Here is a 14110-nt window from a genome sequence, read left to right on the forward strand (position 1 = left end):
ACAGTGAATTCTTTATACAATTGTGCCTACTTAGAAAAAAATACTACATTTAAATTTCTTTTGTCTGTCGATAGTTTCCGTATCCCGGAAGTGACAAAAAGCTGTCTGCAAAATAAATGAAGCTGCAGGTGCCCTAAAACAATAATCTGTTTAAATACAAACGAATATTGAGGATGACAGCTGTAAATACGACAATCACAACAGTGATGAGAACAGTAGCAGATGCGTTAAAGCTAGATGGAGACGGAAAAGTTCAAGTATATATGATAACTGTGAAGTTTGTGATCATTTCCAAAGTTCAATTAGTAATCACAAACCAACTGTTGAACAGTTGAATGATTTATGAGGAAACATGTACATTGAATTTACAAAATTTAAAGTTTCTTTAAATTTCTGCCATGCTCTGTCAGTTTCAACTTGCCCCTGTTACTGCTGACACAGTCTAGACTATGCCATTCAAACCTTATGGCTTCAACAATAATAGTGGACATGGTGGAATATTACATATTCTGTTACACTTGACCATCATGACCATTGGCCTCATACAACAGCCAAAACTTCTTTGTGTCATCAGACATCTTGTCTTGTTACTTGAAAATTCTAAAGTCATATGAAACAAATTTCTGGTGATTTAGCATAAAGGTTTAGGAAAAGTGAAACCACAAAAATGCTGAACTTCGTGGGGATTGTAGAGTGGTCAGTGGTCCAGACATACTTTTGATACAATTATCTCTGTGATAACATCTTACATTAATTTGTATGATCTTTTACAATAGATAAATCAGCTGTCAGATCTGTAACAATTCCATCTTCATGCCTTTTATATCATGTACTGTGTTACGACGCTAGATTAAAACTGACAAGGAAAGGTAACACCATGCCACCAAAAGCTTTATTATTTGTAGAGCCTAGGTGGTTGTGTGGTCTAGCCCTTATGGCATAGTGCAAGGCAAATTTGGTGCCACAATATCTCAGTGGCATGAATTTCGAAATCCTGGCAAGGGAAGATAAAAAAAATTGTGAAAGTTAAATTTACAGATCTAACATTATTGGGCTGATGTTAAGAAGAGTTATACATACTTATACATAAACATTTATATATTCATCATGTTCATTTAAAAGTATCAATGATTTTTTTTTAGGAATCATATATGAAGTATTTAGAATGTGTTTTGAGAATTAGTACAAAGTTGCTACAAGATGCTAGACTTGGAGGTAGAGTTGATATATATGATCCCTGTATTCTATTTTATAAACTGTGATATGACAATGTATGATTGTTGAGTGTTACAGTATGGTTAGCATGAAGGCTTTACTAATATGCCCACCTTAGTCACCTAATCATATGGAAAAGAAGGAATATAATTCATGACATAAGACATTTGAAAATAAACAAAAGTGCTTTTATAAGTGTCCCTATCTTTAACAGGTCGAGAACTCTAGATTTCCTGACGTCCAAATATATTTGCATAGTAATTTCCAAAACACAAGGCCAATACGGCCTTGAAAAACTGACCAATTGACTCAATGAACTACAATGCATTGTGGGCTACTATGAGTCTACACCATTTGAAAACATGTGGAATTAGTGGAAAAACTGTCCACTAACATAGTGTCTGGGACTCTGAAAATAAATGTTTTTGGTCTACGAATATGTTTATTGTAAAATATATAACATAATCTTCAATTTGCATGCTCAGATTAAAAAAATATTGTTTACAGGCTTCATGATTCGACTTTCCTTTTCGCCTTGTAAAAGTAGTTGAACAGGTTTTTTCCATTGTTATGCATTGTACTTGTGCAATAATTTCACGGCGTGAAACAGTGAAATTTTAGATGAATTGACCACTGTCTAGTATGAACAATTTTTGAGCTCTTTTAAACCTGTATAATGTCATTCCAAAAACATTTCTGTGTAGAAAAACATGAAAACTGGCACTGAAACACTTCTATCTGTACTGGATGTGTAAACTTTTTTTTATCAGGACCTGAACTAAAAGTAAGAGCACCATAATATTCAGTATGCTAGATATAAGTGTTATTAAAGCGGTGACGGTAAATAACTTAACATACATGTACTTTGTATAGTTTCATCCATCGATAATGTCTGTCTGTTGCTTATTTAATCCCAAAATATACCTCAGAGGTATTCTTATCGTTTGGCTGCTGTCCAAACGACGTCAAAATCTCCAATTATTTAAATCCTCTGGATCATAGTGGGTTCCATATTACCTATAAGTTTTTCTGAAACATGCCGTGCATATAGAACTAAGAAGATGAGGTATGAGTGCCAAATGAGACATCTTTCCATCCAAGACACAATCTAGTAAAGTAAGCAACTATTGGTTCAATGTTGAAAAGTAAGCTATAAAGGGACCAAAATTTACTTGTGTAAAAGAATGCAATTTTAACAAAACATATCAATGCTTCCACTTTGTCGCACATAAAATGAATAGCATCATTAATGGTTTTAATAAGGTTGGCAAATGTAAGAGTCCGTTAAAAAAAATCCAATGTTGCTATTAGAAAAAAATTGAACTTTGTAAAGACGAAAAACAAAATGAAACTCAGTTGCTGCTTCACTACCTACAGAACAAAAGGAAAAGTTTGAAAGTCCCAAATACTGAAATATGTCAAAAATCAATTATACCTATAGTTTTTGTTAAAACTGTCAGACAAGAATTTAAAAAGATCTTGTGCAGTTTTAATGAAATATGATGGATCATATAGGTTTTGTGCATGTTCTGTATCGCTAAAATTCTCAATATGGAAATATTACTTAAGTGTTCTACAGACGTCAGTAAATATTTCATAAGGGAAAACCGAACTTTCTGAAAAATGTTTGTATACAAAAATAAGGAGATGTGGTATGATTGCCAATGGGACAACTATACATTTAAGCTCAAATGAAATGGATGTAAGTAGTGATGGGCATCTGTAATGCCTTCAACAATGAGAAACACCCATACCGTATAATTGGTCCCTATTCGGCCTATTGATGAATATTCGTTGTTGTTTCTTAAAGACAAAGGAATAAACACATGCTTTTCCTCGATTTAAATTACTTTTTAATCATAAAAGAAGGTACAATATCATAAAATAAATTTTGTGAAAACTTAGAAAGTTTTGTGATCTCATCAGATCTTTGACAAACTCCTAGTCTTCGCCTTTTTACGAACACAAAATTCAAGGATCATATATTTTTCTTTAACTATCTTCCAGTATACAAAATTTGCTGCCCTCATGCATATTAGCACCGGCTAGTTTTGACGGCTTACTTTATACTAGTAAGTTAGTCTGATGGGTAATTGTGTTTTTCACTGTTGTTTCGCTGCTGTCTGGTGGACGAATACCTGAAATCTCGGTGTCATCATCAAACATATTAATGGCTGTACATCGGGTAATTCAAACACTTGTTTCTTGGCATAGAAACAACTCTTTGTTAATCTGAGCATTGAACGAATACTTTATATCCTGAACTATAAATGTGGATACAAAAAATGAAAAACTAAGCGAAATTGTTAATCCCACATTGAACAAAAAATAAGTTGTATTTTAATAAATAACACGCATGTTTGGTTGATTGTAAACACGTAGTAGTCCATCATGCATTGTTACTCATTTAGTGGATTGGTCAAAAACCCAGGAAAAAATAAATTGCGTCACACGTAAATAAACAATAACATTTGCTGCGTATTGCAAGGACATAAATATATATTCTCCGGGTGTGAGAATTTCTCGTTGCATTGAAGACCTGTTGGTAACCTTCTGCTGTAGTCTGCTCTATGGTCGGGTTGTTGTCTCTTTGGCACATTCCCCATTTCCATTCTCAATTTTATGCTAATTAATTCATTTCTGTATAAGGTAGTGTTCCTGACCTGTTAAAGTCATTGTGAAAATTTCTTAAAATCATTATTTTAATATTCTATCTATGAATTTTGTTGAATGTGTAAATACAGTCTCATTTATTAAAAGTCAAACTGGGGATGTAAGATTATATTTATGAGGGATACTAGTAGTATGGTATATTCTTTGGAAGTTTTAACAACCATAAGGAGTTGTGCAATGTTCTTTAGATAAACAAAAACCAATATAAACAACCAATCTTTGTGCATCTATTGGACTGTGCTGGATGTATGAATACAGTTGTGTCAAATAAAGGGGTTTCTTGAAGAGCAGGCACACTTCATTTAGGTTGAAAAACATTGAACATCTCAATATAGGTTTCTGTTTTCTAGTTTTTGTTTGCTTCAACCAAATGATATGAAACATATACAAAATGCTTATTTCCATAATCACAGAGCAAGTTTAAATTTGGGGGATGTCACTTTTTTCAGTTTTCTAGTTATGTCCCTTTATAATTTTGTATGAACACAAACAATTTTTTTTTAGGTGGGTGGGGGGTGTAAATAGATTTCCATAAATTCCATGTGACAATAACTTAGCCTCAATCTTAGTATCATGATAGTTTTATGTTCAATTCAGCAGTTTTTTTTATACAAACTTTATATATATTGATACTGTTTTTGAAGTTAGCCTTAGAAGTTTTGAATATTATCAGCTTTGCTTTCCTGTTCATATTATCTTAGAGAATTAAGCTTCACCTAGGCTGTATGCCCTTTGTTCTTTGACCACTGGGCAAATTCATTGTGAAATTTACCAATAATCACATATAATTTTAGGTAACTTGAATGTCATCATTGGAAAAGACACAGTGAAGATGGTAAGACTTGGTCAGCAGTGCATGGAAAGGGTTGCTGCAGTTGTTACTCAGATTGGTAGGTGAAGTATGTTGGTGGTTTATTATACTGGTCCACAGCCTCTTTATATGGTCTGACTTTATCACAAATTATTGTGTCTTTTTAGGTGCAAATATTAATAGTTTTAACTTTCTTTGACCATTTACACATGTTAGGAAAGGAATGTACATGTAATTAAGATATTGATATTCAGAATCAGATTAAAACTATCACAAACAATGATGAAATCAAAAATACATGTATAACTTCAGATGACATCAAAACATTTTTATTTAAGAGTAAACTATATAATGTTTACTACTCTTAACATTCATCATACACATTATTTTTAAAGAATTGTTAAATATCTTTAGTTATTAACATGATTAATGAAATCTCCTTTACAATTAATTAAAAAAGAATCATTCAAGAATGAATATTGACTAAAAAGACTTTACTACTTCTTTTCATTTTAAAGGCAAAAAAGTCTTATGATGTGTATTTTTCAAACAATTAAAGCAATGATTAATTTTACAGATGCACAAAGCAGTTCATTAGAAAGTATACAGATACAACCATCATATAAACCAAGTGGTACCAAGTCTGAACCTTGTACTCCATCAGATCAATTCCAATCTTCTAAGTGTAACATGTTCCCTGATAATGTTCTTATGTAAGTAATTTGAAAAGGATATGTTGCTAGATTTAACATTTGGTTTCAAATAACTATAACACAGCCATTAAAGTCCCATGAAACCTTATTTTTATGCCCCACCTACGATAGTAGAGGGGCATTATGTTTTCTGGTCTGTGCCTCCGTTTGTCCGTCCATCCGTCTGTGCCTCCGTTCGTCCGTCCGCTTCAGGTTAAAGTTTTTGGTCAAGGTAGTTTTTGAAGAAGTTGAAGTCCAATCAACTTGAAACTTAGTACACTTGTTCCCCATGATATGATCTTTCTAATTTTAATGCCAAATTATAGTTTTGACCCCAATTTCATGGTCCACTGAACATAGAAAATGATAGTGCGAAGTTCAGGTTAAAGTTTTTGGTCAAGGTAGTTTTTGATGAAGTTAAAGTTACATCAACTTGAAACTTAGTACACATGTTCCCTATGATATGATCTTTCTAATTTTAATTCCAAATTAAAGTTTTGACCCCAATTTCACGGTCCACTGAACATAGAAAATGATAGTGCGAGTGGGACATTCATGTACTATGGACACATTCTTGTTGTAATTTTCTTTTAAACAGTGAGTATTATTCTTATTCAAATATCTTTATGCTAATGCTATAAACAACATTTTTCAAATATAAGGTTAAAATACGTTCAGCTGTGGATATGTTTTAACAGTTTTTACTGTTTTCTGCTTTAGAACATTACCACTCAGCATTAAACATGTTAAAAAAGTGGCCATTTGGGAACTAAGGGATTACATACATGATTAAACTTATTTGAAACTTGTGGGTGATTTAAGACCATGCTTTTCAAACTGTTTTGCTTGTGACCATTCCGTATTCTCGTAATCTGATGTTCTATAAATAGAAAAGTTATATCATTCATAGGATACCAATTTTAGTGGATTTCAAAGATACAGACAAACCAAGAATTTAAATATTTAATGAAGTACAAACTTTTCTGTTTGAACTATTGGAAACAATGACTTTACAATTATCATGATTATACTTCAATCCATGAACATTGTCAATCCACAGTACTTGATTTGGCAATGTATGGATTTGGAGTTTAGTATGGTGTTTATTATCACTGAACCAGTATATATTTGTTTAGGGGCCAGCTGAAGGACGCCTCCGGGTTTGAGAATTTCTCGTTGCATTGAAGACCTGTTGGTGACCTTCTGCTGTTGTCTGCTCTATGGTCGGGTTGTTGTCTCTTTGGCACATTCCCCATTTCCATTCTCAATTTTATCCTATTTTAAGAATGACATACAATAAGTCATCAAGTCACCCAAGACTCTGATGGACACATCTGTAGTTTGAATACAAAATCTTTTCACACATAATGTTTTCTTCTTCAATTTTCTTTTCCTTGAAACTTAATTTGATGATTTATTACTGTAAATTCAGAAATTATTGCGAGGTTTTTATTATTGCGAAAATTGCGACAGAGTTGTAAACGCAATAATTTAAACTCGCATTTTGAAATATTTTATAGAAATTAAACAGGACTTTTCTCAAAATCGTAAAAATTAAAATCGCATTTAAGTCTAAAATGACAAAATCACAATAATAAATGCATGCAATAATTTGTGAATTTACTGTATATCACTGTTCATCATAAAAAGTGCTATAACAGGTGTATAAGTTATGGTTATAAAAGTGCTATAACAGGTGTATAAGTTATGGTTATAAAAGTGCTATAACAGGTGTATAAGTTATGGTTATAAAAGTGCTATAACAGGTGTATAAGTTATGGTTATAAAAGTGCTATAACAGGTGTATAAGTTATGGTTATAAAAGTGCTATAACAGGTGTATAAGTTATGGTTATAAAAGTGCTATAACAGGTGTATAAGTTATGGTTATAAAAGTGCTATAACAGGTGTATAAGTTATGGTTATAAAAGTGCTATAACAGGTGTATAAGTTATGGTTATTATTTGATAAAATGGTTACTAATAATATTTCACTTAATTACAGTCCAAAGGAACAGTCTCCACTAGAATTAGCCTACAAACAGAACCAACAATTAATGATGGCCTACAAAGCAAGGTTGGCTAGATTGGACCCCAAGAGAAGAATGGCCACTGACTATGTAATTCTTGTTTACTAAAGATATTAGTGGAAAATATGCATCAGAGCTTTATATTTTCGAAAACTTCTGTTTTATCTTAAATTTTCTAACAACCCATTCAAATTATACATTAAATACCAGATTTTTAACAGACACCAGTGTCAGCGTACCCCTCGTATCATAACCTTTTTCTTGCTGTTGATTGCAATTATTAAAATGCCATTGTCAGATGTAAAAAATATTTCTTTGAATCCATATGTAATAAATTTGTCGCCCCTTATTTAACATGTTTAAGATTCTACCAACTAATATTCATTGTAAAAGTGCCATCTTCGGGTATGAAGTATCTTTAAATGAAACAGGATGGCCGGTTTTATTTGTGCCATTTTATATATAAAATATATCATATGAAGTAATGTTGGGGTTTTTGTTTCAGAGTTTGACCGTTCAAAGGAAAATGGCCGAAAATTTAGCAGTTGCAAAAGTACAAGAAGAAGCAGTATCCTTGTTCTACAAATGTAAAATTAAACACATTACGATTGTCATAGCAAGAAAAAGTTTTGCATATAATGTTAACTGTTAATTCAGATATTAATGTGAGCATTTATTAATGTAAATAAACAACAATCAACAGTAATGCAGGATTAATTGTGTGATTTTTATTTCAAATTTATGAATTATTATTGCATTGATAATTATTTTGAAGCATGTGAAATAATGTTATGTTGTCACTAAAGTTACAAAAAATTATAATGTAGTAATTATTGTTTGCTTAAATATTTCATGGAATTTATACTTTTTTATGCTCTGCCTACTATAGTATGAAGGACAATCTGATCTGTTTTCCAGGTTAACATCCACCTGTTGTCTGTCAGGTGTCTCATAAAAGATAAGGTTTTAAATAGTTTCCATGCTGATGAGGTCACATAAACTTGAAACTTTTTTGTTGTCAGTTCAGGGCATGGTGTCCAAATGGACATATCCCTTTCAAGGAGGCTCGAGGGTATAAAAATTTCAGAAAAAAATCAAACATTTGTTTTTCATTACAAATTTTATTTATTTCCTTTTGTAGTTGTTACTTTATCATATGGTACAAAAATCATTCAAAACAATCAATTCTTGTTGGCCCCAGATGACTTTCAAAATGTATACATCATTGAAAAATTTCCAAATTATCTCCCTTTGGTGGAAAAAAGGCCATTTTTTTGGCTCTAAAATTGAAATATCTTTTTCAACTCATCGGTGACCTATCTTTTTTAATATAATTTCCATATAAGCTGTACTTAAACTAAATTATTGTAAAATTTTAGCGATTTCTGTAATAAATTTCTTTTTTTTATTTCGATATTACCTTTATTTCTCCTCTTACTTCAACAGAAAAAAAACACCTTTACAAAAATGTATGCTTCTTTCGAAGGCAGATTGTGAGCGCAAATGATCGGTGACCCCACTTTTTATTTTATTTTTCTATTAACTATAAGATAAAGTTCATTTATAGAAAAATATAGAGAAATCCTATATAAATGATTTAGACCCGCGAACCCCATTGAGGCTTATTGTTTTCTATTATATAAATTTTAGTTGCTTTACTTTTTTTATTACAATGATACATGTATTTAGCCATAACTTTGCATAGCTGAAGAAGAAAATGAATGAAAGACAACAAAGATTAGAAGAACAAGCTGCAAGGTATAGCTTGATTTTTTTAATAAGTCGTCCATGTCCTTTAACTACAGGTCTGTAGAAATCTACAGAAATAGTTCCACCTTATTTCCTGTACTTGGCATAGTGGATCAAACAATTTTATGCTACATAAATGTTTAAAATCTTTTTAGCAAAGAAGTTTGCCACAAAAGAAACACATTTAAATGTCTATTTTGTATTAAAAAAAAACAAGGAAAATACAAACACATTGTTTTATCCATCTCTGTTGGTACCAAAGTACAGGGTAGTCTCCTTTCAGATCACAAAACACTTCCCTTTGTTTGTCTGCGCTCTCGACCTTAACATTGTATTGATTCATTCATTTATGTACTTTGAGTGTTTAACATCTAAAGAAAAGACTGGATCTCACTTTTTGTTTAAACATATTTATTCATCAACATACAAAAATAAGTTAACAGTAAAATTCAGAAACTAGCTGTACATAACTTATGTTATATAAAAAAGAAGATGTGGTATGATTGCCATTGAGACAACTCTCCACAAGAGACCAAATGCTACAGAAATTAACAGCTATAGGTCACCATACGAACTACTACAATTAGCAAAGCCCATACCTCATAGTCAGCCTTTGTTTTCTCAACCTGGACCTCAGTTTTGTAAATTAATGAGACACTTTTAAAGGAACAAACACAGTGACATGTCAAAATATAGGAAAAAATCATTAAAAATGATTTATCATTGGTTTGGTTTCAGGAGATTTGGAACACCAACAGGATTAACAGATGATGATAAAGAACAAAGATTAATCTACAAAAAAGTCCTCGAATTCGAACAAGAGCATGTAAATATTTATATAAATATATAAGTGCTGCTTTTGTATGGGATTCAGAAGTGTGTGCATTCTGGTGAGAAAATGGGCAGATCCAACCATTTTATGAGTACCATTAGTGAGAGGTCTTAAAGAAAAAAATCCAATCTTATGAGAAAGAACCCCACTTTTGCATGTTTAGGTACTACATTGATAAAAATGTTATGAACAACTTTTAGAACTAGAAATAGTTATTCATTATATCCCACAAAATACTGTTTATTTTTGTTATTTGACTTGTGTGTGTGAAACCTCAAATTAAGGTAACACGATACCGAATGACGTTACACCATGAGTTATCGTTCCTGACGTTATCGAATAACGTTCACACATATAAGCCAATGCAGCGGGTTTTGTGTGGCATTTTTAACGGTAACTTTCCCTAGATGCAGAGTGCCGAGAGTTTTGATGCAATACGTAGCGGTTATTTGACATAGATTGTTTTATCGTTTTCCGGCAATCATTCTGCTCATTCGGTTAATCTTTAAAAAGTATTACTTTACTTTTTAAATATTCTGTTTCTTTGATATTTAAGCATCTTCACGCTTTATCTATATATGTTCTTATGCATAACAGACACAGTTTTATCACTTTATTTTTATTCTTGGTATAGATATAGGAAGATGTGGTGTGAGTGCCAACGAGACAACTCTCCATCCAAATAACAATTTATAAAAGTAAACCTTGGTTTATTTTTGCAATAAGTTCTTATTCATGATTCGCGCTGTATCCCCATGAAATTTTGTTTTGAAAGTAGAAATCTAATTTATAGCACAGGTATTTGGGGCATGGACCCCCCTTTTTTGGACCTCACTAAAAAAAAATTGTTTGGTGTTTTTTTTATTTATTTACAATTTTCTACAATGTATAAACATATATCAAGTCTCAAAAATCCATTGCTAGTCGATTACAATAATTTTTTTACTATCCATACGAGCCCTTCTTTTTTCACTTGGGGCTCGTATGGATAGTAAAAATTTATTGTAATCGACTAGCAATGGATTGTTGAGACTTGATATATGTTTATACATTGTAGAAAATTGTAAATAAATAAAAAAAAAACACCAAAAATTTTTTTTTTTTTTTTAGTGAGGTCCAAAAAAGGGGGTCCATGCCCCAAATACCTGTGGTCTACTCAGGACGGACAGCAACATCGGAATGAAGCATTAGAAAGTTAACGAAGGCTGAGAAATACATGGGCACTTGATTCGGCAGAAATAAAATAACAAAATTAAGGTTCCGTTAGAGTCTGAATAAAGCCCGCCCCGAGTATCCACTTGCCTCTACAAACGCAAGTTGGTAGTTGGGGCTGGCTGTAGTCAGACCGGTTCCATGTTCCCTGATTCCGTTATAATTTTTTTCTCGAAATTTACATGCAAACGACTGACTTTTTATTAATCAAACGGCAAGAGACTGTAAAAAAGCTAGATCTTGAAATCATTTAGATTTTATATTCGTGTTAATTTACGCTTGCATGGGTATTCGGTGTTTTTTTAGTTTTGAATTGGAAAGAATGTACATGTACAAGTTGGGAGACAAAACGACTGAAAGAAAATTAACAAAGTTACCTTTTAGGGCTCTGGGGGCCATATTGCTCGCATACTAGGCGTCGGAAAAGGTCCGAAAAGTTTCTTTCTTAAAATTAGTTTTTAGAACGAGTATACAAGTATATATATACATGTATAGCGTCAATTAAAATTTTCCCGACCATCATCGCGGATGCCCTGCCTCTATTGCAAAACCTACCTATTGTATTTATTGTTAACTTGTTCTCGTCCTGAGCATGCATGAAATATTTTCCACTGGACGTTAACCAACCAATAATCAAAGCAATCAATCCTACAATTTACACCCGTCACTTGGAACTTTAGTTGTTAAAACTTAAATCATTGCCTCTATTTTTTTCAAAAAATTCGAAAAAGTTTAAACGCAGACCGCGAGGAAGACCAAAATTGAACAGTTACGCAAAACTAAATATCTACGTTACCGCTTGCTCATTTTGGAAGTGGGGTAACATGAGACTTTATTTGTGAAAGTACTAGTACAAATATTTTTTTTTTTGTGTACATGTACATGTTATTTGTACAAAAGTTGGCTGATAGAATGATAAATGGAGATATGTGATATGCAATATATAAGATAGCAACAGCTGGGCATTTATTAACTGACATCTACACCTTGAAGACATCAAGAAAATCGTAATTAATGCTAATTGGAATAGTATCTTTACACTTCTTATTTGTAGTTTTAGTAAAAGTTGGAAAATTTTGAGTATGTGTAGTATAATTGTCACAGTAACATTTCAGTCTCTTGGTTAATATTAGTTTAAGTCTTTTAAAACTTTTGCCCTTCTCTAGAAAATTCAAACCATTATGAAATATAAGGAGATGCGGTAAAATTTCCAATTAATCAACTTTCCACCAAAGACGAAATGACGGAAATGCTAGCCTTCTTACATTGCTACTACATTTCAGATCTCCAAATTACCATTCCATTATATGAACTGCATATTCAAAAATATGCATTGTCACCAAATTACTTATAGAGCACGTTTCATCATATTGTTTTACATTTGTCCGTTTGACCGTTAATCCCGCACTTAGTATATATAGGGTTAATTCGGCTAATTATTTAGGACTACAGTAGTTTTGCTTCAGCTTTAAAACTATGTACCTGGTGTTACTACTCATATTATAGGTGCGCATATCGTCTGGAGTTTCTTTTTTGTTTCATGACAGGTTGCTGGATTAGGCATTTTGATAAAATACAAAGGCACACAGAGTACAGACCCCGGCTTACATCTGATACAGGTTGAATTTCAAGCTGGAACTTTTAAATTTCGCAGTTGTTTTACTTATATAAAGAATGCATATATGATTTCAAGATTTGTTATGTAAATAATTTTTCACAAATGACAGAATGTTGAAATTTGTGAAATTTTGCATACAGTTTGCTAACCCGAATAATTCAGTCCCTCCCCGTAATCGATCTCTCCTACTTACTTAATGTAGTAAGCGGAATATAACGACTGAATTAATTCGGGTTAACAGTTTGCAAGGTTTGTCCGACTTGCTGAGCAAACAAGTAACACATTTACACCACGCAGAGTACACTATACTACATGTATTGTATGTACCAAGTCAAGAATATGACAGCTGTTTATCATTCTTTTGATGTTTTTCAGCTTTTGATTTCGTCATTTGAAAAGGGATTTTTTTCGTTTTGAATTTTTCTTGGAGCTTTGTTATTCTATTGTTATTCTATTTTTTGGAATGTGTATTTTATCATGATTATTATTTTTCCTCATAATTTTCACTAATAACAGAATGTTTAATCTTTTTTGACTGGTACATCAAATGTGTATTTTATAAACAACTGTTTTCAAAATTGTATTGTATCGTCCCGAACATACATGAACTATTTGCCACTGAACGTTAAACAACCATCAAACCGAGCAATTAAAAAACAGTTAAATGAATCAATTTTTTTGAAATACTATATTTATGCATCACGGGATGCAGTGATGATACCACCATTGTCTAATATGATGGAGTTAAAAATCAGTAATGATGAATCTCACGTGAAATATTTCATTTAATTTTCACGTAAACTTAACAAAAATCTGAAGGAATTTTTTATGGTTTTAATCAAATTTTAGAACAAAGATATTATTTAAATAATTTTATTTCAAATATTTACGTGAATTTAACGTGTACAAAATTCCGGTGATTTATGCATGAACTATTATCATACGATTCACATGGAACCTGTTCACGCAAGTTTCAAGTATATGCTCGTTTGATGTGAAAATCAGACGATATTGATATTAATTCATATGAGTGAAATTCCATGTGCAGGACGAAATAAAATTATATCTGATTCAGTAGAATTTTATATTGCATTACTAGGAACTTTACGACAGTCGACAGGGGAAATGAAAATAAAATATACTCATTCAGATCCCGACACATATTTTTTTCTCCATTTCTCTGAGAAGGAATAACGTTATATTCCGTACACCATAACGTCACACGTTTTTGGTCAAATTCTAGGCCTATCGATCAACTTTGAAGCCATTTATTTCAAAAA

The 14110-nt window shown here is 32.0% G+C and overlaps 1 protein-coding gene across 1 annotated transcript in view; it reads left to right on the forward strand.

The window, feature by feature from the left end:
- Positions 1-72: 72 nt before the first annotated feature.
- Positions 73-14110, forward strand: part of LOC139523545 (VPS9 domain-containing protein 1-like) — a 57482-nt gene continuing 43444 nt past the window's right edge. The window contains exons 1-8 of the mRNA XM_071317651.1: positions 73-257; positions 1143-1215; positions 4683-4778; positions 5277-5412; positions 7395-7509; positions 7925-7987; positions 9125-9177; positions 9907-9994. Coding sequence (XP_071173752.1) covers positions 174-257; positions 1143-1215; positions 4683-4778; positions 5277-5412; positions 7395-7509; positions 7925-7987; positions 9125-9177; positions 9907-9994 — 708 coding nt within the window. The 5' untranslated portion in view covers positions 73-173. The remainder of the gene's footprint in view (positions 258-1142; positions 1216-4682; positions 4779-5276; positions 5413-7394; positions 7510-7924; positions 7988-9124; positions 9178-9906; positions 9995-14110) is intronic.

This window comes from Mytilus edulis, chromosome 5 (genome assembly GCF_963676685.1).
Source record: "Mytilus edulis chromosome 5, xbMytEdul2.2, whole genome shotgun sequence".
NCBI classification, from domain to species: domain Eukaryota; kingdom Metazoa; phylum Mollusca; class Bivalvia; order Mytilida; family Mytilidae; genus Mytilus; species Mytilus edulis.